Source organism: Anoplopoma fimbria, chromosome 12, assembly GCF_027596085.1.
Source record: "Anoplopoma fimbria isolate UVic2021 breed Golden Eagle Sablefish chromosome 12, Afim_UVic_2022, whole genome shotgun sequence".
NCBI lineage: Eukaryota > Metazoa > Chordata > Actinopteri > Perciformes > Anoplopomatidae > Anoplopoma > Anoplopoma fimbria.
The window spans coordinates 3,461,012-3,485,077 of NC_072460.1; the positions used below are offsets into that span (position 1 = coordinate 3,461,012).

Sequence of the window (24,066 nt, forward strand, 5' to 3'; positions counted from 1 at the left end):
GAACAACCTGTCCCCACCCTACTTCATGTACTATTCATGATGACCTTTCCACCGACCCTTTTTTCCATCCCCCAACACACACACACACACACACACACACACACACACACACACACACACACACACACACACACACACACACACACACCTCAACCATCATTGACTAGTCCAGCCTGTGGCCCCTTGGTAGCTCATGCAGGTGCAGTTACTGCTGTTAGCATTTTAGTCCATGCATCAGTGAGTCTATGTGCACATCAGTGAGGCAGTAGGGTCACGTAATGAAGGCTAAAGCAGCCAAAGAGTGGAAACACTCCTGCCTGCATTTAAATGAAAGCTTGATTGGAATGAGAAAGAAAGATGGAGGGAGGGAGGGAGAGAGGGAGGGATGGACGGACAGATGGATGATTGTATGGACAGACGGAGGAAGGTATGGATGATTGGAAAATATGGATGGACAGACACATGGATGGATGGATAGAATGGCAGATGAATGGTTGGATGCATGTATGGATGGATAAACAGATGGATGGAGGAAGGGATGGACAGATGCATGGATGGACGGATGGATGGATAGAGGAAGGGATGGATGATTGGATGGACAGACGCATGGATGGATGGATGGATGGATGGATGGATGGATGGATGGATGGACGGATGTATGGATAGATGGAGGAAGGGATGAATGATTGGATGGACAGACGCATGGATGGATGGGCGGATGGATGGATGGAGGAAGAAATGGATTGCAGCCAGGGGAAAGTCAGTTAAAAACATTCTCCCTTCCTTCATTGGCATTTGTTGAGGTGCCCTTGAACACGGCATTTCCAGCCAGCTGCTGCTGCTGTGGGGCGGCACAGCAGTGAGTGCGGAATGACTGGAAATGTACGATTGTGTGAGTTGAGAAAGAGAATCCGCTGAGTGTAGGTCAAGATTATGAAAAGGACAGGTGAAGCTTAAAAATGCTGTATTTCTAACAAAGCCTCAGATGAGTGTATTGCTAGAAGATCCATATATATATTCTAGACTGTCTTTTCTTTACTATGCATTGTTAACCTTCATATTGCTCCCTGCTTTGAAGGGCGCAGCAGGCTTATATTGATCACAGTGGGGTAGACAATGAAGGCAGAGGTGTGAGTTAGACAGCGTATACCTACCATCAGTTGAGAATGGATTTCAGAACGAGTTATTGGAGTGTATCATTTTCTCCTTTGAGAACAACAAAGCTTCAATGCATTCTGCCTTATAAGCAGGGCATGCATTAATGTGAATATTGCACATGTTATCAGGGATATTTTGCATATTGGTGAACAAATGACTTAATGTGAAAGCGTTACTGTTTCTGCTGAACTTACTGGGAATGAACACCCAACACTGGGGCCCCATGCAGCGTTGAGCCTCTTTGAGCTCATTGCTCTAGCTACAACGTTAGCCACAGCTAGCCGAGAGTGCCAGTTTTTGCTAATATGTAGGAATTAGAAGCATTAATGTGAATCTGTTTTGGTGCCGGTTATCAGAGATCATGATTTATACGTCGCAGCTCAAGCACTGTTCCATGGGGAAATTGTTTTAATGAAGCGATATTATTACAACTGTCAGTGAACAGAACGAAACGGGCTCAGTGTGGCCTCTCTGTAATGCACTTAACAATTTAACCATTTCTCTGTGTTAATTGTTCAGTGTATACGTTGTAGCTGCACAGCATTGGGTGCTTCAACCAGAGGTGACACACACACACACACACACACACACACACACACACACACACACACACACACACACACACACACACACACACACACACACTAACACTAACACTAACACTCCAGCTGATTTCCTTGTATCTCCTGCTGTCGTGTATGAATATGAAAACGCTGCATGCATAATGCACAACAAGGCCCTTGGGTCTCTCTCTCTCTCTCTCACTGTTTTTTTCTAATGACAGCAGTTGTTACTTTTCATATCTTTACTACACAGATATCCATAAATTCACACTGAAAAAAAAAACACATACCCGGCGCCACTTACCATATGAATAGCCCTAAATTTAGCTTAAGTGATTCAAGTTAATGCAGTCTGGCACTCCATTAAATGGAAAGGGAAACTGATGCAATCTAAATTTCAAGGTTTGCTCGCTCTGAAATGTTCCGGCTTCCTCTGCAACACAGTCACCTGGTTCAGCAGCAGCAGCAAACCCACGTAGCGCTGTCACCTTGGTCCGCCTTCGAGTGCTTCTGGAGATACCAGAATTACGCGCTGAGCACAAACGAAACGAGCCAACGGCGTGGTTAGTGTGACTCACAAAGTCGGGATCTGGTTTCATTCCCGAGCTGCTGAGATCTGATCTCACTGGTGACGAGAGCGTTTCAGAAATGAATGTTTAGAAAGGGATGCACCTACCGTCTATTCATGTAGACAGTGTATAAGTCTCAAACTGTAGAAAATGAACTAAAGAAACCATTACATGCACGCCTGCTGTAGCTCTAAGTGAGCTCTGTCCTGCGTGCATTCAGGCGCTAACTAAGTATGTCCATTTTTCAATTTGTGAACTTGGGAGAATGAGCTCATGAGGAGACGCTTGAAGGCAGCGTGAGGCGCTTGCAGCCAAATCATATCAGAGAAGCAGTCAATATGAAAAGAAAACAAAGGCAGGAACACATGCTGCAATGTTTTTCTTGAGCCAAGGACGGACCCCATCACAACCAAAAAATGAAGGTTAAGAGACGAAATGCAGCTCTGAAATACGCTATCCTCGCTCCAGGCTTCTTTTTTGCATGTGATCACACTCAAAGTCATGCTTGCGACATAATCCCACCTGTCTCACTTCCCAAACTTGTCTCCAGCCCACCCAACTGGAGCTGAACTAATTCAGCCTGACATGATCCCCGTTGATACGTCGTTAGGATGCAGCGTCCTAATCGGCCTCAGACATATGTAATTCGGGCTAAGGATCATTAGATTGCCCTCTGGGGGGGAAAGATATCACGCAGTCGACTCGATGATGATTCAGAAATGAATACCTTCCCCCCCGTTCTCTCCTCCCACTCTGTCCCCAAAAAGGTAGAAAAGGGAAAACGGCAGCAGAACGAGCGTGGAGAGCGAGTGTAAAACTGCGGAGACAAAGAGACGCATTTTATCTGCCTTTCCCATATGTGTTTAACATTGGGAGATGCTGAATCAATCAGGCCAAAAAAAAAAGCCCCATAATACACAAAACGTTCTATGTGGTTTTTTTTTAAAAGACTGTCTCGTTTGCAGGCGACGTTGTTTGTCGCCGCACATTAAAAGTGTTTTCCATTTAAATTGGTTGGCGCGCGGTGTGATAGATAAGCTCCGGAGTGAAATGGGACAGAATGGGGAGGGAGGGGAAACCAGTGTCTGCGAATGAGACAAGTTTTTTGTTGTCACACTGTTTCCATTTTTATTTTCACAAATTTGTTGAGAAAGGGGGAAATGGAGTTGTTGAGAAAGCAGGGTAATGGAGTAAAAGTCGCTTTACCAAAGTTTCTTTCTTCCTTTCGTAGCTGATCTGATCTCTTTGCTTACACCTGTATGTGGAGATCAGACCTCACAAACATCCCCCCACACACACACACACTCAGTGGTCTCAGATGAACTATACACACCATTGAACTCGCCCCCTAAGAACAGGTAGCACACACCTGCAGGCACTGACTTGTTGCACACACAAACACACACACATGCTTGTTTGTGTATCCTAGAGAGGTTGGATCAGCGGTAGGTTTCCACTAGTTGGCTGCACAGACCATTAACGCACATACACACACACACACACACACACACACACACACAGCTTGGATTGCATTGTCTCAGTGCAGAATAGGATTTCACACACATACACACATTCCCCTCAGTCGAGGCTCCACAGGACATGGACGCAAACATCGCCTTCATGCTTTCAAATCTCCCCACAGGGCATCGCAGTGGTGTGTTGCACGACTTTGCATCCAACCGGTGTGTATGTGTGTGTTAAATGAGTGTCTGTCATGCTAAAGTTGCTTTGAAGTATTGCAGTGCTCATAAAAGAGTTACAGATAAAATCCCTATCCTGGATCATGCTTTTATTGTGAAATCCCAGTGGGGAATGCGTACCTTCATGGCATAAATCAAGGCAGTAAAGTCAACACAGGTAATGCGATTTCCATCTGAGGCCACAATTTCTCACAAGTAACCCTCCCTCTCTGCAACTACTAATGCTCCAAGCTTTTTGTGTAGTGCTGACAGCTAATTTGGATTGGGTGAGTGTAGCTGAATGACTTACACACTCTTCCAAACAAAGTGGAAGCTTGCCAGCTGGAGGAACTTCAATTTACCTGACATCTGAGCTTGGGCTGCAAACTCAATCCAACACTTTGTTTAGCCTTCCCTCCTTCTGCTCAGTCAGATGTCTGGATCCCCTCTGGCACTTTTCCGTTATGTTCGGGCGGTTTCGCTGGATTGTAGGTTTCGTTGGATGAACACTGCGGCCATAAAAGTTGCCCACAGAGGTCCGGCTCTGCTTTTAGCCTAATTTAAACTTTACAGAAAAGACAGTAAAGTTGACTCCCCTAAAGTTTGGATTGCTCTCCTAAATCGCTCCTATTTTTTGGTGGTGATTTTAAAGCGGTCTGCAGGATTTATGACCCACACCAGTGTGTTTCCAGACTGAGTGAAAACTGGCGTAGTTTAGGAGTACAATGACCGTTCCTCCTCCACAGATGAATGGATGGATTGTCACAGCAGCTGAAATCCAGCAGTTCAATGTTGTTGTTTTTTTTATCTCCTAGATGGTTCTGTGTTTTTTTTCTTTAATACAAACTTTGCTGAAGTCTTGTTTTTCTGCTCTAAGGTCATACTGCACGTCTGTATAATGCTATTCATGCTCCATAGTTTCCCTTCATCCATATCCAATTAAGATAATCTCAAAGCGGTTTTGTTCACTGCATGTTGTTCAGTAACTCTCCTCTTTTTCATATGATTTTTAATTACTGTGCACTGTAAGGCTTTTCTTGCTAAAATGCTCAAATTTTGTACGATGAATCTTGCGTTATTTACATTTTTTACAATAATTTTGCTATAAGTTTGCGATGTTGTCAAGGTCACAGTGGTTGGCAGCTAATGGTTATTTCCCCTCATTGATTAACCTCATGATTGCTTTTTTCATTCAAGCAATCAGGCTAATTGTGTAGTCTATAAAACATCAGAAAATTATTTTAAAAATCCCCAACACATGATAGCAGAGCCGAAGGTCTTCAAACTTCCATTGACGGCCCAAAGTATTGGACTGACAATAATACTTAACAGAGAAAAAACAAAACGTGAATCTTTAACTGATAAATTAGGAATCGATCTCCAGATATTCGACTCCATAGTCAGTGAAAAGTTCATTGTAGTAACTTAAATGATTCTGAGCGATTAAACTTTTAATTTGACACGGATGAAGGGCTTTATATCGGAGAGCATTATGACAATGATTTCAAAGCCTGATAGCCGACTGCTTAATTGAATTAATTCAGCACTACAACTCACTCTGTAACTGTTCTAAGGATGTGTGGACATCGGTGTCTGCGGCCATTTAAATTGATTTAACACGACCTCACTGCACTTTGTTTCACAGTGTTAGTGACAGCAATACAGTAAGTCTATCCCAGCCTGAAGTAAGGCCGTTGTGCACCAGCACTACAAATAGACACACACACAGACACATACACACATACTGAAACACACACACACACACACACACACACACACACACACATACATACCGACTTGCCCTGTCAGGGTTCATTTCCAGGGCCCACACCATTAACACAGCCCCACCATGCTGTAGCCCACATCAGCCATCTTACTTTATCTCTCTCTCTCTCTCTCTCTCTCTCTCTCTCTCTCTCTCTCTCTCTCTCTGTCACAGGAAACTATTGGCTCGTAAACGGGACCGTGGCAGCTATTAATTATGTTGGTTGCTAACTGCCAAGTCAGATTGTGTATGTGCAATATGTGTGTGTACACAATTGTATATTCACCTGCCATGAGCTGGTGAACACACAAACACTTAAATCAACCATTGGTCAGTCAGAAAACTGCAACAACGATGGAAATATGCAGAGGCACATTCTCATACAGAAGCATAATATATTTGCTCACATCCCACCTACGCATCTAACATTCTGGTTGAACTTCTGAGTCTAGACTTCCTAGATATAGTATGAATAAAATGCAAGAATCACAAAAATAAAAATGTACACTTGGAGGTCTGAAACTAAAGAACCATGGTTGCATTTCTTTTGAGAACTGAATTCTCTGCAATAGCTTAAATCAGGGCTGAAGTTAATGTTTGTTTTCTTTATCGATTAGCAATAAGTAACTCAATGAATAGATTTTTAAGATGTCTAATCTATCCATTCGACACTAACTGAAATTACAGCAACTCCACAAATCAAAAGCCTAGGGCCGTAACTAACGATTATAGTCATTATTCATTAATCTCCTGATTATTTTCTCAATTACTCAATTTATCGGTGTGTGAAAAATGACCGACTAAGCCACTGTATCGCTGTCAACTCCAGTCTTTGCCTTAAAGGGATAGTTTTGATTATTTTGAAGCGGGCTTGTATGAGGTACTCATCCATGAGCGTATTACCTACTGTAGATGGGGGTCGGCAAAACATGTTTTAGCCACCTGAAAGAAAAATCAACATCAGTTTAAGTGTATGCTATTTATAGAATCAGCTTTAGTTTTTACCTCATTAGGAACTAAACTGATATATCCATTTATGCTCTCTTTAATGCCACAAGGCTCCATTAATATAAAACAGTAATTTTACCTCGCAGGTCTACCACTGTCTCGGTTGGTTACCTTGTTTCTGTTTTTGTTTGACTTTATCAAAACTAATTCTGTAAAAACACTGATTTCGGGCTGTCTGGCGGCAAGGTCAAGCAGAAAATATTCTTAATATAGTTTACACTTTAGCTTCAATTAATCATTTTAGGGGGGGGGGCTTTATTTTAGGTGGCTAATAGGTTTTAACATAGCTTGGCTAACATGTACTGTCAGGTACTCCAAACTAGGAGCCTACTGGCTGCTGTCTACAGCAGGCGGTACACTGTCTATGGATAAGTGCCTCACACAACCCCACTTCAAAACACCACAACTTTTCCTCCAAGCTCCCTACAGGGAGCAATAAATGATCACGTTGTTATCACATTACCGAGGCTGTGATTCGGAGTTAACCTTGTCCAGCTCTGATTTAACAGCACGGCTGCACATGTCAGCGCTCAGACCTTCTGGATTTATCACCCAGATTATATTAGATCCACTTTTATTAAAATGAAAGTTTTTGTTACACTTAGTGATGCTTTATGAGGCTTAAGGAGGCCCTCTTACACCGCCATCAGCAGCCTCGACATCTCAGGAAACACCTGCTACTCTGACACGTCCTTGAAGCAGACACTGAATCCCTACCTGCTGCGGGGCTGCTCACCAGTCGCTCAGCTTGACCTCTGATGTCCCAGAGGACAGACGAACCGAAGCAAAAAGGAATCAATCAATATGAAGGTACACAGCCCTGATGTCACGGGGCTGTTAAGAACAAATAGTGGATCTTACTGCATTACCAGGAGCAACAGTGAACCAGACAGCCTCAACACACACATACACACACACACATACACACATGCATGTCCAATGCCGCTGTGTCTTTAATGATATCATTAGGCAAAGTCTCCTCCACTCCCCGGTGTTACGACACCTCAGAGAGAGCTTCATTAAAGACCGGCGCAGTCCGTGCTGCCTTTGTCCTTTAGCCCATACAGTTCATGAATGGAAATGTGAATTTACAACATGAAGCTTTTGGTAATGCGTTTATTTTCTTCTTCTCATGCCTACATGTTTACGTTTAAATGGACAGACATGGTTGGTGTCACAGAGTTCATTTGCCACACGCAGGTTTCCCTTCTCGCCTGTCTTTCCATATTTTGCACTCTCTAGCTCCCAAAGCTACCACTTTGAGAGTGGAATCTAACTTATAATGAGCATATGTGCCATCCCTCCACCTCTAGAGAAACTAGTAGGTCTTCTTGAATCAGCCTCATGGTATAGTAGTGTCTTGCCCTCCTGGTTGTTAGTCATAGAGAAACTATGCAGTATATATCGAGAGTGGAATGTGGTGTCATTTGATAAGAGCAGGCATGCCAAGCCACATTCAAAGACATAGGGGAATGCAGGGAAGGAACGATAAGAATGTGCGCCGGGCTCGGCACTAACAGTTGCCCCGGGCAACCGAATTGCCATCAACCGTATTGTTTGCACGGATGCCAGGCACGGTTGGCAACCAATTTTTGCAAAAATGTGTGTTTTTTGCCTTTGGTGTGGAATCTTCTTCACAGACGAATGGGTAGAAGGGTTAATTAGCAGCAGTGGGAACCCATAAACTCTGAAGGGCCGAGCACTTCAATTGGTGCACCCTAAGGACACTGTGCTTCAGAAGCAAGGGCCCGAGATCTGACGCCATCGGGCTAGCCACTGCTCCACTAGCTTCTCAAAAGGGTCCGTCATTGAGGAATTCTTTCATCAGTCGTTCTGAAAATGTGAGTCATTTTTTTGGAGGTTCACTGTCCATAAAGATAAACAAGTATAATACAGTCATTGCAATTAGAATCAAACCCTTTGTGATTTTTTAATAACAACAAAAAAAATAAAAAAATTTGTAGCTCCCATTTTTCCATCTTGGCATTGCACATATTCTTAATTATATCAGTTTCTTCCTTATCCATGATCTTTCCCAATGCTCTCTTCTTATATCCCCTATACATCTTTAACTGTAATCTTTGCATCTGATAAACATCTACAGCGTGCAGCCCTTCCAGCTCATTCTCATAGCTCTAGGGTTGTTAAAAAACAGTATTTGGTAAAGGCAGCTAAAAGATAGATTATTAAATAAACAATAGCTTTATAGATTTTAATTGTATTGTATCACCCCTTTCTACAAAAGGAGAGAGTTTCAAACAACACACTGTTGAACAAGGTTTTGTACTAATTAATGTCAATTTGATTTTTAAATTAGGCTTTCTTAATTCTGCAGCAGAAAAGATTTTTCTCTCGGCCAAACCTAAACCGTTATTGTGGCATTCTGAATAACTAAGAGATCTTCCAAGCCCCCAAATCATCTGCTGCATCTCCACATTAGAGAGCGCCTCGTATCTGACAGGAGTGAGAAACGACAGAGCTTGTTCCTAAATATACTCCCCTGCTAATGTGTAATCCTAATATAGCTAATCTTATTTAAAAAACTGTCACTTCTTCCTCAAGAAATAGAGTTCACGCAGAGAGAGAGAGAGAGAGAGAAATAACCATGCAGTATTTTTTCATGATGTTAACCATTCTTGATATTATTGTTTTCATGGTTTAAATATGGGGCATAATTACACAAAACCATCACGATGCCATCATGGACAAATACAATATGGTGGCCATTCTGTTAAGTTTTATGAACCAAGAGCCTAGTTTGCCAGCTTGCCAACCATTTCATAAACTTCCAACCCTGGTTTATCTCTAAGATGTGTGTGTGTGTGTGTGTGTGTTTGTGTACGTGTGTGTGTGTGTGTGTATTGCCTCACACTTCCTTTTACTGGCATACATTAACTGGCACACACTGGTTCACACAGTATGATGTTACTGCCTGGCTCTGCTTGTGAGCGTTGACGCATATGTGCAAATCTGCAATACAGTTCTTGCAAGTGTGTGTGTGTGTGTGTGTGTTTGTTTGTGTGTGTGCGTGCTTGTACTGTAGGTGCAGCCGCTCGTGGGTTTCACGCGCACAGCTGTTGTGTGGTGGAGCCACGGCGGTGTGGGTCAGGACGGGCTAAGCGCTCCAAAGAGAGGAAATGAAGACAAATGAACAGAGTGGAGCTAAACACTCTTCCAGTCAGCTCCATACTACTTATCCTCCACACCCCTCTCCTCTCCTTTTTTATTTTTTCCGCTTTCCCTCCTTCCTTCCCTCCCTCTCCCTGAGAAAATATTACAAAGCCCCCGCAGAAAGACTCCCGACGCAGTAATGAAAAGCGCAAAAGCGTGGCACTTTTTTTTTGTGTGTGCGCTACTTTCGCGACACCGACAATTAATTCCACAGCAGCGGCTGGCTGGCGGGGCTATCATTTACCCATCCACTCCCAGTGTGTGTGTGTGTGTGTGTGTGTGTGTGTGAGCTTATGGCCTCCCAGGCGTCTCGCATAAAAGTTCAGGTTTTGATGGATCGACAGCCGACATCGCATTTTGATTTTCTGAAAATAACTCAATCATATGCTACATTCACCTTTCAGGGCCATTAACAGGCGGAGGCCGTTATACAGGTGTGCGACTGTTGGAGGGTGATGGTGACAGGGTTTGAATCGAGCCCAGCTCCTCTGAAATACAGACACTCTCTGATAGGCTCTATTTGCCTCTTTACTCTCCTCTCTCTCTCTCTCTCTCTGCGGACTGGTGCACAAGTAAGAAGTAAACCAAGGAGGAGGCCGAGAGAGAGGAGGTCACGTCCTACGAGTCTGCCCCAGCCAATTTTTTAATTTTCTCTATGGTTTACTGGGAGGGACGCCAGTGAAGGGGCGGGGGGTATATATGGCCGTATTGATCAAGAGGTCAGGGCTATTGATCAGAGAGTGGAGCGAGATGGGAGGAGGAGGAGGGCAGAGGGATGATGGAGTGCTTAGTCTGGGAAGGAGAGCAACTAGAGGGGGGAGGGGGGGGTGCCTCCCGAGAGGCCCGTGGGGTTCATTACTGACGGGTGAAAAACTAGGGCACCCACAGCTCAGCCGGCCCAGACTTCTCCCCAGAGGAGCCGCTTTCATCAACTCCTCGTGATGGGGAGAAGCTCGATTTCTCCTGCAGGAGCTTTTTTAGCCGGGCACATCAATATTAATCTATAGGCTTTAGGGGAAGATAATGCGCTTTACCTCCTGGATCTCAAATGGAGACATCAAGACGGATTCCCCCTGTCCTCTTTCCACTTTTTTCCCCATATGGTTGCACTAATACCGACTGGCAAAAAAAAGGCTAGTTGGCTCCATTTTCCTGCTTTAAACACAATTCAACGCATTTTTTTTACGCCGGGCAAAAAATTGTTAATATCTTGTCCAACTATCCCGAAGGTCTCTCCAGTGACTACGGCAGCGAGTCTAGGGCACCTCGTCGTGATTGGGCATAGCCATGAGGAGCATATGGAGGAGGCCGCCTCCCTTTTATCCAGTGCAGACCAGCTCAGCACTTGAGAGCTGCCGCTTCCTGGCTCGCCTTCCAAGCTCTCCCCAGGTTTTCTCTGAGTCTCATCCTGCCGCCATCTGCCACTCACTTGGGCTCTCTCCAGAAATCCTGGAAAAAAGCGGAGCACCCCGGAGCCAGCGTAGACGCCCAGTTTTTCGTCTCCAGCTCTTCACTTTAAAGAAAACTGCCGTTGGCTTGAGCCCCCTCCAGCAGGAGCGACCATCAACATCGTATTCGGGTCATATGGGAATAACTGGCAGAATGATTTGACGATTCAACCCGTCAACTGCCAAACACTTCAACTAGCACTCAGCTAGTAATTTGAGCTTATATTTTGCAACACAAAAAACATCTGAGTGTCTAGTAGGAAAATTTCAGTTGTGTTCTGTGTATTTTATGAAACAGTGATCACAAAATATCTTGGTGCAGAAAAAAGGTTAATTTTTGTTAAATTTGCAATACAAAACATAATTTCCTACTTATTACCAGGCTCTTGCTGGGAAAGTTCAGGGAAATACAAGTAATCAGCCCTTAAAGTAGTATTTATCATCTGAAAGCTGACATGAATATCATTTTCAAGCACCATCCTTCCCCAGAACACATTAGTGCAGAAGAGAAATCTCATAGCAGTTGTTTCTCTGGCTCTTTGGCTCCATTTTGGGGGACATAATAAGTGTGTTTCTCGGGATACTGTGCTGCACCTCATCGTCCAGCATTGATTTGTAGTTCAAACGTAATTTCCTAATGTTAAGCCAAAATACACACTTATTGATTGAAGCACAGAAAGCAAACTTCTCTCAAATTCGTTTATCTCGATCGGCTTTGTTAACAGCCACTTACAGTGTCAGGATCGTCCGGAGCCCAGAGCTATAGATGTAGTTATGATGGCTAACACCCACATAGAGCTGTTTGGACTGCCCAAGTGGTCTTTTGTACACAAAGAAATAAAAGAAAAGAAAACACAACTCTATAACTCTGTTATGAAGTGTTTGCTGTGAGAGAAAAGGTCCCGCAGTTCGTCTGAGGCAGTCCCACATAATTAGACGACATGAAGCTAGGCACAAAACTCTAGATTTGACCTCTTATAAAGGGCATATCCTGGGTGAAAACAAGTTTTAGGCAACTCAATCTTCTAGAACTGTTAAAAACCTGCGACCCTTAACCTTTTTGGCCTCTAACCTCTGGGATAGGTCACACTATCTCCCCTCATCAGGTACGGGCCCTTGGTTACTGGCTCCGTGCAAAGTTGGTATCGCTGGCCAGTTTTCTTGAGGAAACTCAAGCGGTTTCTCGTGGAAACGAAGCAGGGAAAACGTGTTTGGAACTCCCATCCTGTGGTTACAGTGACTTAGAGGCGAGCTTTTACTCTCTGCTACTCGTCCTCCTCCACCTCCTCCTCCTCAATCGCACCAACACTCCTTTTTAATGTATGAAGTTAGAGGGAATGCAACGCTGATGAAACATTCGGCGGTGCTGACGAGAGATGGAGTGAAAAGGAAGTGGAATGCGTGAGCGCGGGCGCGGAGAAGCCGAGACGACGTCAGCTTTCGGCACCTCGGTGTGCGAACGTCGTTCTTTGTGAGACGCCGTCCCTCACACTCCCACACAATGCCTATATTTGCAATTAGCAAAGTGTGTGTGTGCGTGTGTGTAATACGAAAACCAAGTCTTTGTGCTCAGAGTCCATCACAGGTCTCTGCAAGGTGATGGTAGGCTCAGACGACGAGTTCCCAGACGTGAACAAAAGAGGGCTCCTCTCCTCACAATACTGGCTCGGCTGAATAATTGAATTCGCTGGCAGCCATGCTGCTTTTTTCTTCATGTATATTGCAGACCAGCGGTAATCTGTTCCCGAGGAGCATCTCTGGCTGCCTGCTGCTGAGTTTGTATAGGAGATGTGAGGTGACAGAATAGGGCTCTGTCACCAATGCCTCCATTATTGATAAGATTGGGGACAAGTTTGGAACTGGATAAAAAAACAAAACAGAAACACTGTGAAGTCAAAAAGTTTTTTCATCGCCAACACACAGCTTGGTGCCATTCCCCATGTGACTCATTAGGAACCAGCGAGGCACTACGAACACAGCAATCACCTTCTCTTCTTCATCCTCACTGCGTAACTCTCTCCACCTTCTTATGTTTCTCTTGTTTTTTGTCATAAAGACGAACAGCCAAGTGTTTCGTTTTTTTCCTCGTATACCCTTCATGTATTGTTCTCCCATAACAAGCGTGATTAGGCAGATGTTCTAAACTGTCAAGTGCTGTCATATTCCAGGCCTGATTTATGGAGACCAAACACCTGCTGTATTCTTAGACCTAAAAGATAAAAGTGTGAATAAAGGAGAAAAAGGGTGGAAGAGAGTGATCGGTAGTTAGGTGTTGGTTAATTGCACTGCAGAATTCTAAGTGAACCATAACTAATCAGAATCCTCATTTAGATTGAGTTTTAGACTTATTGATCCCATACTTGGCAAAGGAGACCACGTCTTCCTGGTCTAAATTCAATAGATTACCAATAAATCACAGCGTGCATTACCCAATAAGAACACAATTTGTTAGGGTTGCATTGCAGGCCGACCACGCTCCCAAACCAGGCCTTGGTTTTGAAATGTATTTTGAATCTTCTCTCAACAAGGTCTTTCAACCACTATGCTCTCCTCAACCACACAAAGTGAACAAAAGGGATCTACTCCAGGGTTCTGAGGTGTGAGAAATATTGGTTGAGTGCCAAAACAATTGAATAAAACATAAAACCTTGGAGGTGGGGGCCAATGCATGTAAAGTTGACGGAAGTAGGCGAAATGCTGGGAGACCGCTTCGATCTCTGAGCAAAGCTAGTTGATATGGAGACGTTCTGAGACATTTGACCTGATGAATTAAGTTAAACGGCAATCTGCTTCTAACTTTTAGAAATAAAACAATTGGAAGGCATGGTGAAGATCCAAAGTACAACAATTACGATATATTTAGAAGTGTCTCCCCAATCTTTACCTGTAAAGAAGTCAATAGTGATATAAGGTCAACGGCAAAAAGTCCTCCGAATTAAACTGTCCCTGCGTTTATGAGCCGCACATTAAAGGACTTTTAAATAAACCCCCCCAATCTGCAGGACAATACCATTTGCCTGTGCTTCTTTCTTTGCAGGCAATAAAGTAGTCCATGAATATGAGATATGACTTAAGAGTGAATTACAATTCCTCCTCGGCATTGTGGAGGTTGGTTTATGGCGTTTTTGCCGGTAACACTAATTGTCGTCTCGCTTCTTCACAGTACATTTTTGTTTGCACGCCCTCTGGCGTTCTGCAGAATACTGCAATGCCTTCCGTTGGCTCGGAGACTGGGGAGGGGTATAAACAAAGCTTAAAACTGCTGGCATACCTGCAAAGAAGCTGAACTTCACATAAAACAAAACAAAAAGTGAATCTGCAGAGTACATATTTGTGTGTGCTCACTGTAGCTTGTGTAGGTGTCTTGTGTGGTATGTGTTTTTTTAGATGTTTACACTTAATGCCATCGGGACTTCATTAAAATATAAAAAGGGCCCATAGCCAAGGGAGACTAGAAATAGCAATGACAAAATCTCAGAGCAGCAGCTGAGGAGCTGAGTTGACTGAGCAACAAAGTCAATATCTAAAGATCCAAAGGCTGATGTATTTACATTGTGACCTATTGATTTAGATAAAGAGAAGCATGCTGGTTTAGTTGTGTTCCTTTTTAAAGGACCGATAAGGGAAATTGTCTCTTCATTAGTTATGCTACCATCTTCTGAGTATTTGCAGCTGTTGAGGATTTCTTTGACCTACTGGAATGTATGAGGCACACGGTTTTTTTTTTTTAAACTGGGAGGGATTTGAATTGAAGGTATTTCCCCTTGGCCTCTCATATTTCGCATTAACCTCCCCTCACCTTTTTTTTTTTCTTTCTCTCATGCAGAAAGCTCTTACAGCTCCACACCCCTCCCCCGAATCTTGACTCTCTCCCCCTCAAATTTTGTCTCTCACTCTAAGAAAAGGCGTTCGGCGAGGAGAGGCTGCTGGTTTGGTAAATAAGTTCATCCTGCGCATTAGCCAGGTCAGGGCCCAGGCAATCAGCTGCACCAGCGTATTTGTTACATTCAGGAAGCAGGAGGAGGAGAGGGAAATTGATTGCCCATCCTTTATGTGAGGGAATGAGAACATACTGCATCGTCCCCCACATGCACAAAGACATGCTAGCCCCCCGTCTTCGAGCAGAGAGCTGCGACTAAAGGCCTGGAGAAAATAAACGAAAAAGCTCTTTGCAGTTTTGTTTTCCTCAATTTGTTCGTTCTGCCTTTGCCCTGATAAGAACGCCGCGGTTGAAAAAGCAGGACAAGAGACAAGTCGTTTCCTTCTGAAAACCCTTCGAAAGAGTCTCCGTTCTCTCTCTTTTTTCCTTTTCACTTAACTGGTTTAAAGAAGCCATTTTTCTCTTATTGAGCTGGTAAGGTGGGGTGTTGTTTTGTGAGCGGATGTTTTTCTTAATTTCATGCTGGGCGTTGTATGATTGCAGCTGGATCGATAATTGACTGCATTGGTCCCCCGAGGGCCACTAACCAGAGATCAATAGAAGCCTTGTATGAAGCCTTTTTACCTGCAGATATTTTGCCATGTATAACTGCTGCCCACCGTTGCGTTTATTTCTTAATTATTTTTTTTTTTTACAATGGCTTCTGGACTTTGGACTCTTTGCTGATCTTCTCTGCAACTGTTAATCAATACCACACAGAGATATGGCTGCTCTTCACACCTACACACCAAACTAATGCCCCAGTGCTTCTATAGGGAGACAATTAGATTTTCAAAATAAGATTCACACCCTAAAGCATTTAGCAGACAGAAAGTGACTGATATAACTTCACAATCACAGCAAATGAAAACTGTGGGGAGTGTAAATATATATATATATATATATATATATGGGGGGGGGGGGGGGTGAAGTTGCACACGTGTGTGTGTGTGTGTTTACATATCTAAACCACCTGTGTGCATGACGGAAAGTTTTCCATTCCGCTTCCGACCCGAAGCTGAGGCAAGGCTGCTCTGTGCCTGTTGCATCACCGGCTGTTCCCATAGCAACCAGTCTCTTCACTGCAAAAGGTCTACTGGCACATTGATAGAGAGTCTAAAGCCCTCTCATGGAGAGAAGGAGAGCGATGGAGAGAGAGACAGAGGGAGGAGAGGACTGTTAAAAGCCGTCCAGGCCGAGGAGCACATCTGTATTACTTAGCGTCAGCTGAAAAGAAAGGCTCCCTTTATTAGGAAGTAAGTGGAAGACGTCCCTCGGGAGTGCTGGAGCGTAATGAATTTAGACCCATTCAACATTAATGCGACGTCGCTTCCATGCCACCGAGCTGTGTCTCCCTCCATCAACTTCCCCTTCCTGATTTCCTGACAGCCAGTAGGTCATTAGTCAATGTTGTAGCCACCGTTTGCAGATTGAATCTCATTACGCCACAATTGGCTTCACCTGAACGGCTTTTTCAACACGTTTGCCATTTGAGCGCCACTGCCCCGGCCGTCCCAATAATTCAGCTGCTATTCTTGTCACCCGTGTAAAGTTCAGGGACTGTTAATTATTCATGCGCACCTCCCCTCCCCCCCCAGCTCGGCTCCTTTGCCGTCCAGCTGAAGCGCACCAGACTGCTGTGAAATACTTCAAAATTGTGACAGGTACCTCCCCTCCCCCACTCTGCAGAGAATAGCTCCCCTTCCCTAAAGTAGCCATTTTGAGTTTGTCGAGGCGATCCTGTCAAGCCTTATTGGGTCTGGATGCGTTCATGCTCGCTGCAACAGTCCATTTCTTGCTTTTTTTTTTTCACTTTGTTTGAGGTAAATGCAACAAGGCAGCAAAACAATGAAACCGATAGAGCATTTCAGCCCAAACACAGGCTTTGGGGACAACTACTGGTTGTGGGGGCATATCTGTTGAATCTGTGTCCGTCTGAATCTATGTTAAAAAGCAAGCAACTAGGACAAAATGTTGCACAGATGATAAATTATATAATGAAATGGGTCTTTCGTCAACCGTACATCAAATCAAATACCATTTTAAAACTGGGATTGAATTTGAAAGCACATGTTCTGTATTGCAGTGAAATGGTCAATACAGAATGTAGCATTTTGACCAACGGCATGTGCTTTGCTCCAGCAAAGAAATGAACAGCTAAGCGCATCATCTTAGTCCTGAAGCATCAGAATTGGTGAGAAATTGGCAACAGAGAACTATGCCAGACTTTCTTTCAACTCGTAAGCCTTGACATTTTTTTTCATCTCGGCTTTAATCACAACAGCGCGAGCCCTTTCCCTTGACGACCCACTGACACATTGAACATTCTTAAGACTCCAACAGCATGTCACAGTTAATGAATGCGCCGTCCAAACACGGGATGAAGTGTTACTACCTGTGCGAGACGTTTGCCTTTGACGAGCGCAAAACTGGACATGCTTTCTTTTCTCCCCAATGGGATTTTCTTCCTACGCCACGAATAGAAAAAAAGAACAGCATCGAAGTGAAGCTTTTAACACTGCTGGGCTAGAGAGAGATTACCTTACACACATACAGTACATGGACTGGCAAGCAGGCGGGCACATGTATACACACTCATTGCACTCGAAAAGACATGTCAAAGCTTTCTGTCTGAAAGATGACACTGGCCTACTACATTCCTTGTTGTTGTGTTTCTACAGTTTTTAATATCAAGAAAACCAAACAGTAAAACTGTTGAAATATAGTATTAACTCTCATCCTGATGGAGACAGCGTACAGCAGCTGTCACTAGTGAGCCCAGTAAAAAAACACGGCTGTGCAGCCAGCCACTCAAGATTAAAAAAAAGCCTCTTTTTCAAATCAGCATCTCAACTCAGCTGGAAGCTACTTGGGCTCACCAGCAGAGTAGACTCTGTTGTATAGACACGCATACACATTATACACATCCACACTACTTTCACTACGCCAGTGAGAGAAATTAATCTCCAAAGGTCATCCCCATTAGTCCCAGTGGCACAGCATAGTTGTTCTCACTTGGACGTTTGGTATGCTAGCATTATGTGGGTAAAGCTTTTATTTTGATACCTTGTGTAGTCAAGGACAATTATTTTTTTTGAAGAGGATTAGGCATAAAGTTATGTGATGATACTGTAATGCGCTTACCTTAAAGCAAAGTGGCTTGAAACTTTTTAATAAATGTTCATTAGCATATTAACTGTATTTTGGACGACCTTTGAAAATGTTGAAAACTACACCTTAATTCATGTCAATGCTGTAGGGCTCCTATAAACAGTAATCATTTAAGGGACAATAACCACTTAGGGGAACAATATAGTCCAATAGATGCTAATCCCTGATCTATACTGGTCCATTGAGATAGTTTGAAATGTAGGAAGCTCTAAATCGAGGACCTCTGGCCGAGAGCATTTTTTGCGAGCAGCAATGGCTGTGAAACTAAGAAGAACATTTTCTGGGGATTACTAATGTTGAAACTTGAGCCGTGAGGTCGGACATACACTCGGATACCATTTTATTACAACTAGGGAAAAGTAATGCGGTCTTGCTCGTTGGCCCCGCAATGAATCCTACCTTCATGAAGCTAACATTGTTCTGTGGAGACGGTTTAAGATAAGATAAGATAAGATAAGATAAAATAAGATAATCCTTTATTAGTCCCGCAGCGGGGAAATTTACAGGATTACAGCAAGAGAGGCCTTGATTCAACTTAATGGTCATTTTGGAAGCTGTACTTTGCAGTGTCTTCAATATTTTGTCCTTACCATCAACAGAAATAGATTTTATATATATATATATATATATATATATATATATATATATATTGAATAGCTACCACCCTTTCTATGCTAGGTACCAGTGCGAGAAGTTTGCTACGTGGCAGAGAAAATGCACTAATGCTAATGCTAATGCAGTACAAGCAGCTAAAAAGGAAATGGTGGAAATGTTTTCGGTGTATTCACAGGACGAGTGGCTTTCATTGGAATAAGTTAGGCATCATGTTTGGACAATTCACTGTTTAATACATGAAAGAAGCTAAGAAACAGGAAAGAGTGAAGCATTTATGCTAGCTGTTTCCTAGCTTAGCGACTCTGCTGCCATACTGCCTCAATTCTAAAATCAACGAGCCATTAATTACACTTAATTGACCAAGAACCACTAACTTTATCACTTTAAGATCACCTACACTGCCCAAAATAAGTAGCTTTGTGTAAAACAAATGCATAGAGCCAGAAATTCAGCTTTAGCACCTCTGCAGCAGATGTGTAAATGCTTGTTTATTTTGGTGTCTTTGTAAAGCTATGCCTGTCTGTCTGTCTCCAGGACATGTCCACAGGACCCTCCTCGCTCTTTTTTAATGATTGTATCTGCACTCCCAGAGATCACCTGTCAATCAAGCTGGGTCAGGACCAGTTCAAATTCTTTATTGAAAAACTTTTTGTCGGTGGCGCACTTTCATTTTCAGCCACAGTAGATAACACCATTCATATTGACTACCACGGGTTTCTCTTGAGAAATGGGAAGTGTCAAATGTATCTTTTCTCGGAGGATTTCCCCCCAGGAAAGAACTCCTAGTGCATAAGTATGCAGTTTGTACACTCAGAGCGAGGCCTGCACAGCTCCGGTGTTGGCCTTTTGTCAGTCGGCTGAGCTCGAGGCTACAGTCATATTTTCTTATAGGACAAACATTTCCGTAGAGATCTGGTTACGAACCACTGCTGGCATTCATGATTATTTTCCTCTCCAGGTGGTGTGTTCATGGTCACTATTTACAATGTGTATTTTATTTATTTGCTTCATCACTTAAATATAACCGGTGTTACCTCTATTGTTAAGAAACCTGGCTGGTTCCTTTAAACCGCACAGAGATTGTCATTTGGGCAACCTCTGTCTCTTGTGTTTTTTTAGTTGTTTTTTTTCCCTGACATGCTATCAGACACCCTCCCTCGCTCTTGTACACATCTGACACAGTTCAATTGAATTTCACCTCGTGTCACTCTGCTCGCATGGCTTCGCCTCCCAGACACACGCTGACACTCTTGTGCGTGGTTACACCGACGCACACACAGCTTGCTGGTGAGATGTGATGGCAGAGCAGCGGGCCAGTCATGACAAGGCCTTCATGCTAGCACCTGGCATGTGTGTGTGTGTGTGTGTGTGTGTGTGTGTGTGTGTGTGTGTGTGTGTGTGTGTGTGTGAGACACCTAATGCCTACACCTCTTAGACACACACACGCTGTCAGGAATACAGATGCATTCATGGATAGCTTCCCCCCCCACACACACACTTCCTTCTCCCCTGGTGCAAAAGAGAGTGAGCTCAGGTAGCTGTCAGGCGCTCTCCCACAGGGAACAGTGGGCAAGTCAAAAACAGCCTCCTCGCCTGTCACTCCTCACACACACACACACACACACACACACACACACACACACACACACACACACACACACACACACACACACACACACACACATACAGTGCTTCAGTGCGAGGAGAGAGACCAAATGAGATGCCTTGGGCAGATGCTGGACCAGTTGTCCATGCAGCACGCAAGGAGTTTTATGTGCGTACGTGTCTCTCAGACTGTCTGTCTCTCTGTCTCTCCAGTATACCCGCAAAAAGCCACCTGCCTGGGGGTCCAAGTGGGCATGCCGCCTTGCATTTAGTCTTTGCCTGGGAGCAACTGGTAAAAAATAGCTGTGTGTCCATTGATTTCCAATCAGGTTTGCTACCTGTGAGAGCTTGCCATCTCTTTTAACCCCCCCCCCCTAGCCATGTGGCAAGGACGTCACGCCAGCTGGCTGCCCAACAGCCTTCTCAGTGGGCACAGAGCCACAGCAGCTGTGGATGCCACAACGCGGGTGAATTACCCTCTAAGTTGTTGTTGTGTACGCACACAGGTACTCCCTGTTCGCCTTGCGCATTCAGCGGCCTCTGACAAAGTTTACAGTTTGCAGGTTCTCACTCGATCAAAACGAATGGAGTCAGTGTGAACTTGAGGATCAAAAGTCTTAGGAGTTGTTGTTGTTCGACTCGTGTAGCCTTGAAGTGGTTGGCTAACCTTGGTTTGTCTGCGTGTTTCCGTCCCTCCGAGTTTTTTTCTGGACGTTGGATCACCGATGTTTCAAAGACCGCTGCCTCTTCAGAGGGCAGAACATAAACCGTCCACAAGACTGCTGTCTGTACATTGATTTAATGTTGTTGCTGACTTTTTAGTTTAGAATAATCTTTTTTACATTGAAGCTTTTCCAATTTCTGCACCAGGCTCAGCACGCCCAACAACACACTGTGCTCGCTCTGCATGGGTGGATAGATTCTCCCCAGAATGAATTGAGAGCATCTGTTTGCTTTACGCCAGGATCACATTTAATCCCCCGATGCTAAACTGTGTAGAGTTCTGCACAAAGACGCATATTAGGATAAATCCGCCTGATGTTTAAACATAAACTTTCTTTGCATTCATTCATGAAAACTCAACTTGTGCAGGTTTTGATTTTCTGTAACAGACCTTGGTATTGAGACACAAAGCAATGTGCTCATTTGATCAGGTGTTCTTGTACAAATCCTAACAGCTGTGTTTTTTTTCTTTCTTCCTGTTTCTGGCAGGCTGCAGAGGGATGCTGTGTGGCTTCGGCGCTGTATGTGAGCGTGACCATGCCGACACGGCCAAGGCCGAATGTGTTTGCAAGAAGTTGGACTGTCCGTCCTTTGTGGCGCCTGTCTGCGGCTCGGATTCGTCCACCTATTCCAACGAGTGCGAGCTGGAGAAAGCCCAGTGCAACACACAGAGACGCATCAAAGTTCTGCGAAAGGGGCCCTGCTGTAAGTAACACCGCCTCCCTAACGACCGACCAACTACTCTTTGAGACACTGGAAGCAGGAGATATCCATATTTAACTACTCACCCGATCTCATTTTCAAATGGATAATAATTTGAGATAATTCCATGTGCTTTCGGTGCAACTAATGAGGGTTTTTCCATAGATTTTATTGAGGAAAAGCACCGCAAAAGCAAACTTTGCTAACTTTGGGACGCGTTTCCCATAACTTCTTCACAATAAAAGCATCCAGCTGGTTCGCCAGTGGAAAGCTTGAGACGCTGAGCAGACTTTTTCCCAAGCACAGACACACGTGAATTTAGCTGCTCCTTTGTATTCATGAGATCACCACACCTTTTTTTTTTAGGCGTATCTATTGGTATATATATACAGGTTTTTGGGCAGTTTCGAAAAAATCAAATCGGTGCCTTTGATCCAGAGAAGATCAATCCTGGAGAGTTCATTGAATCTACAGCATTAACAGAAAGCAATCTGACCCGAGTCTGACACTCTCCATTCAACCGCTGTGAGAGTGGAATTTCAATGCTGTGAAGTCTAAGTGAATAAACTGCTTCATGCACGGCGAATGTGGGGGGGAGGGGGGGTTTAGAATGATAGCCTTGGGACTTTGTATATTTTCATCTTTGGGACAGAAAACTGGCGTGGTTAATTGATGAAACACAAAGCTACGAGTCTCTGAGTGACACTAAACTGCGTGTTATTGTCAAATAAAGGGACTCCTATTACACCCAGTCCTCATACAGCAGGCTTTGCCTCTCCTATCTTTATCCCCCAATAATAAAAACATGTTCCCATTATGTCCACTCTTTTGTCTTTCCAATATGGCTACGCTCCCAGTGCTTAAGCGCCACCCTTACAAGCAAAAAGTGTGCCACTCATCGCTCCCATTGGTAGCCATCCAGTGATTGTTTTTATCCCCTGGCTCCATGGTGGATGCCTACACTCCTCCTGCTGTAGCTTTTCATTGCTTCTCTTTAGCAGAGCCCATCAAGATCCAGGGCTCCGAGGGGAGCAGCGGATTCCTGCCAAAGCTGCAACATTGCTGCAGCCTCAATAATAATAACCATAGTGTTTTTTTGTCAGCGCCGTGCCCGCCTGCCAGCGTGGACCCGCTGCTAATTCGGGGGTCTGATTACAGTGCCGGCACCGGACCTGGCACTAATAACAAGCTCGGCGACTGCTCACCACTGGCGGAGGGGAAAATGAAGACATGTAAAGGACGTAAAGGAAAGAGTGAGGACAGGGGGGGAAACAGAGAGTACAGGGGAGACGCATCTGGAGAGGGATGGAGGGAATTATATGTTGAAAGAAGAATGAGATATGAAAGATTTAGTGAACGAGGGGGATGCAAGCATGTGAGGGATTGAGTGAGTGAATGGGTGAGTACAGGAGTAGATTGAATCCGGGGAGGGAAAGCAGTGCGAGTGCTGTAATGATGGTTTATGGAGGGTTTAAGCCATCAGAAGCACCATAATTACCACTTGCAACAACAGCAGGCAGTCACAGGAAGAAAAAGTAAAACATAATAATAATGATCATTCTAATAATAGTATTGCTCACCAACAGGACAGAGCCTTTCTCTTATAATGTCACTCCCGGAACAACGAGCAAAATAAAATGTATATTTTTTGGGACTTTCACACAGCAAATTAAGGCATCGACCAATCACATTGTACGGAACGGGTTGAAACTTTATTACTCCTTTCAACCTTGACAATTGAAGCGCAGACCAAATCAACTTCTTCTGATTTACCTTACACAATAAAAGCCAATGTAATATTTGCAGGCGAGTATTTTGCATTTTTTGTCATTTGTTAATCACGCCACGAATGTGTGTCTTCAAGTTAAGTAAGAAAATATTCATTCTGCACAACTGCCATCAGAATTGGTTTAAGGAAAGGGAATATAAGGTAAAGCTTGTTAACCAACCTGCCGTGTTTTTGATTATTT

At 43.9% G+C, this 24,066-nt stretch overlaps 1 protein-coding gene across 1 annotated transcript in view; it reads left to right on the forward strand.

Annotated features, from left to right (window-relative positions):
* The window catches only part of agrn (agrin), a 232,876-nt gene that overhangs the window by 112,098 nt on the left and 96,712 nt on the right, over positions 1-24,066 (forward strand). The window contains 1 exon segment of the mRNA XM_054608599.1: positions 21,884-22,099. Within this exon segment, the coding sequence (XP_054464574.1) occupies positions 21,884-22,099 (216 nt within the window).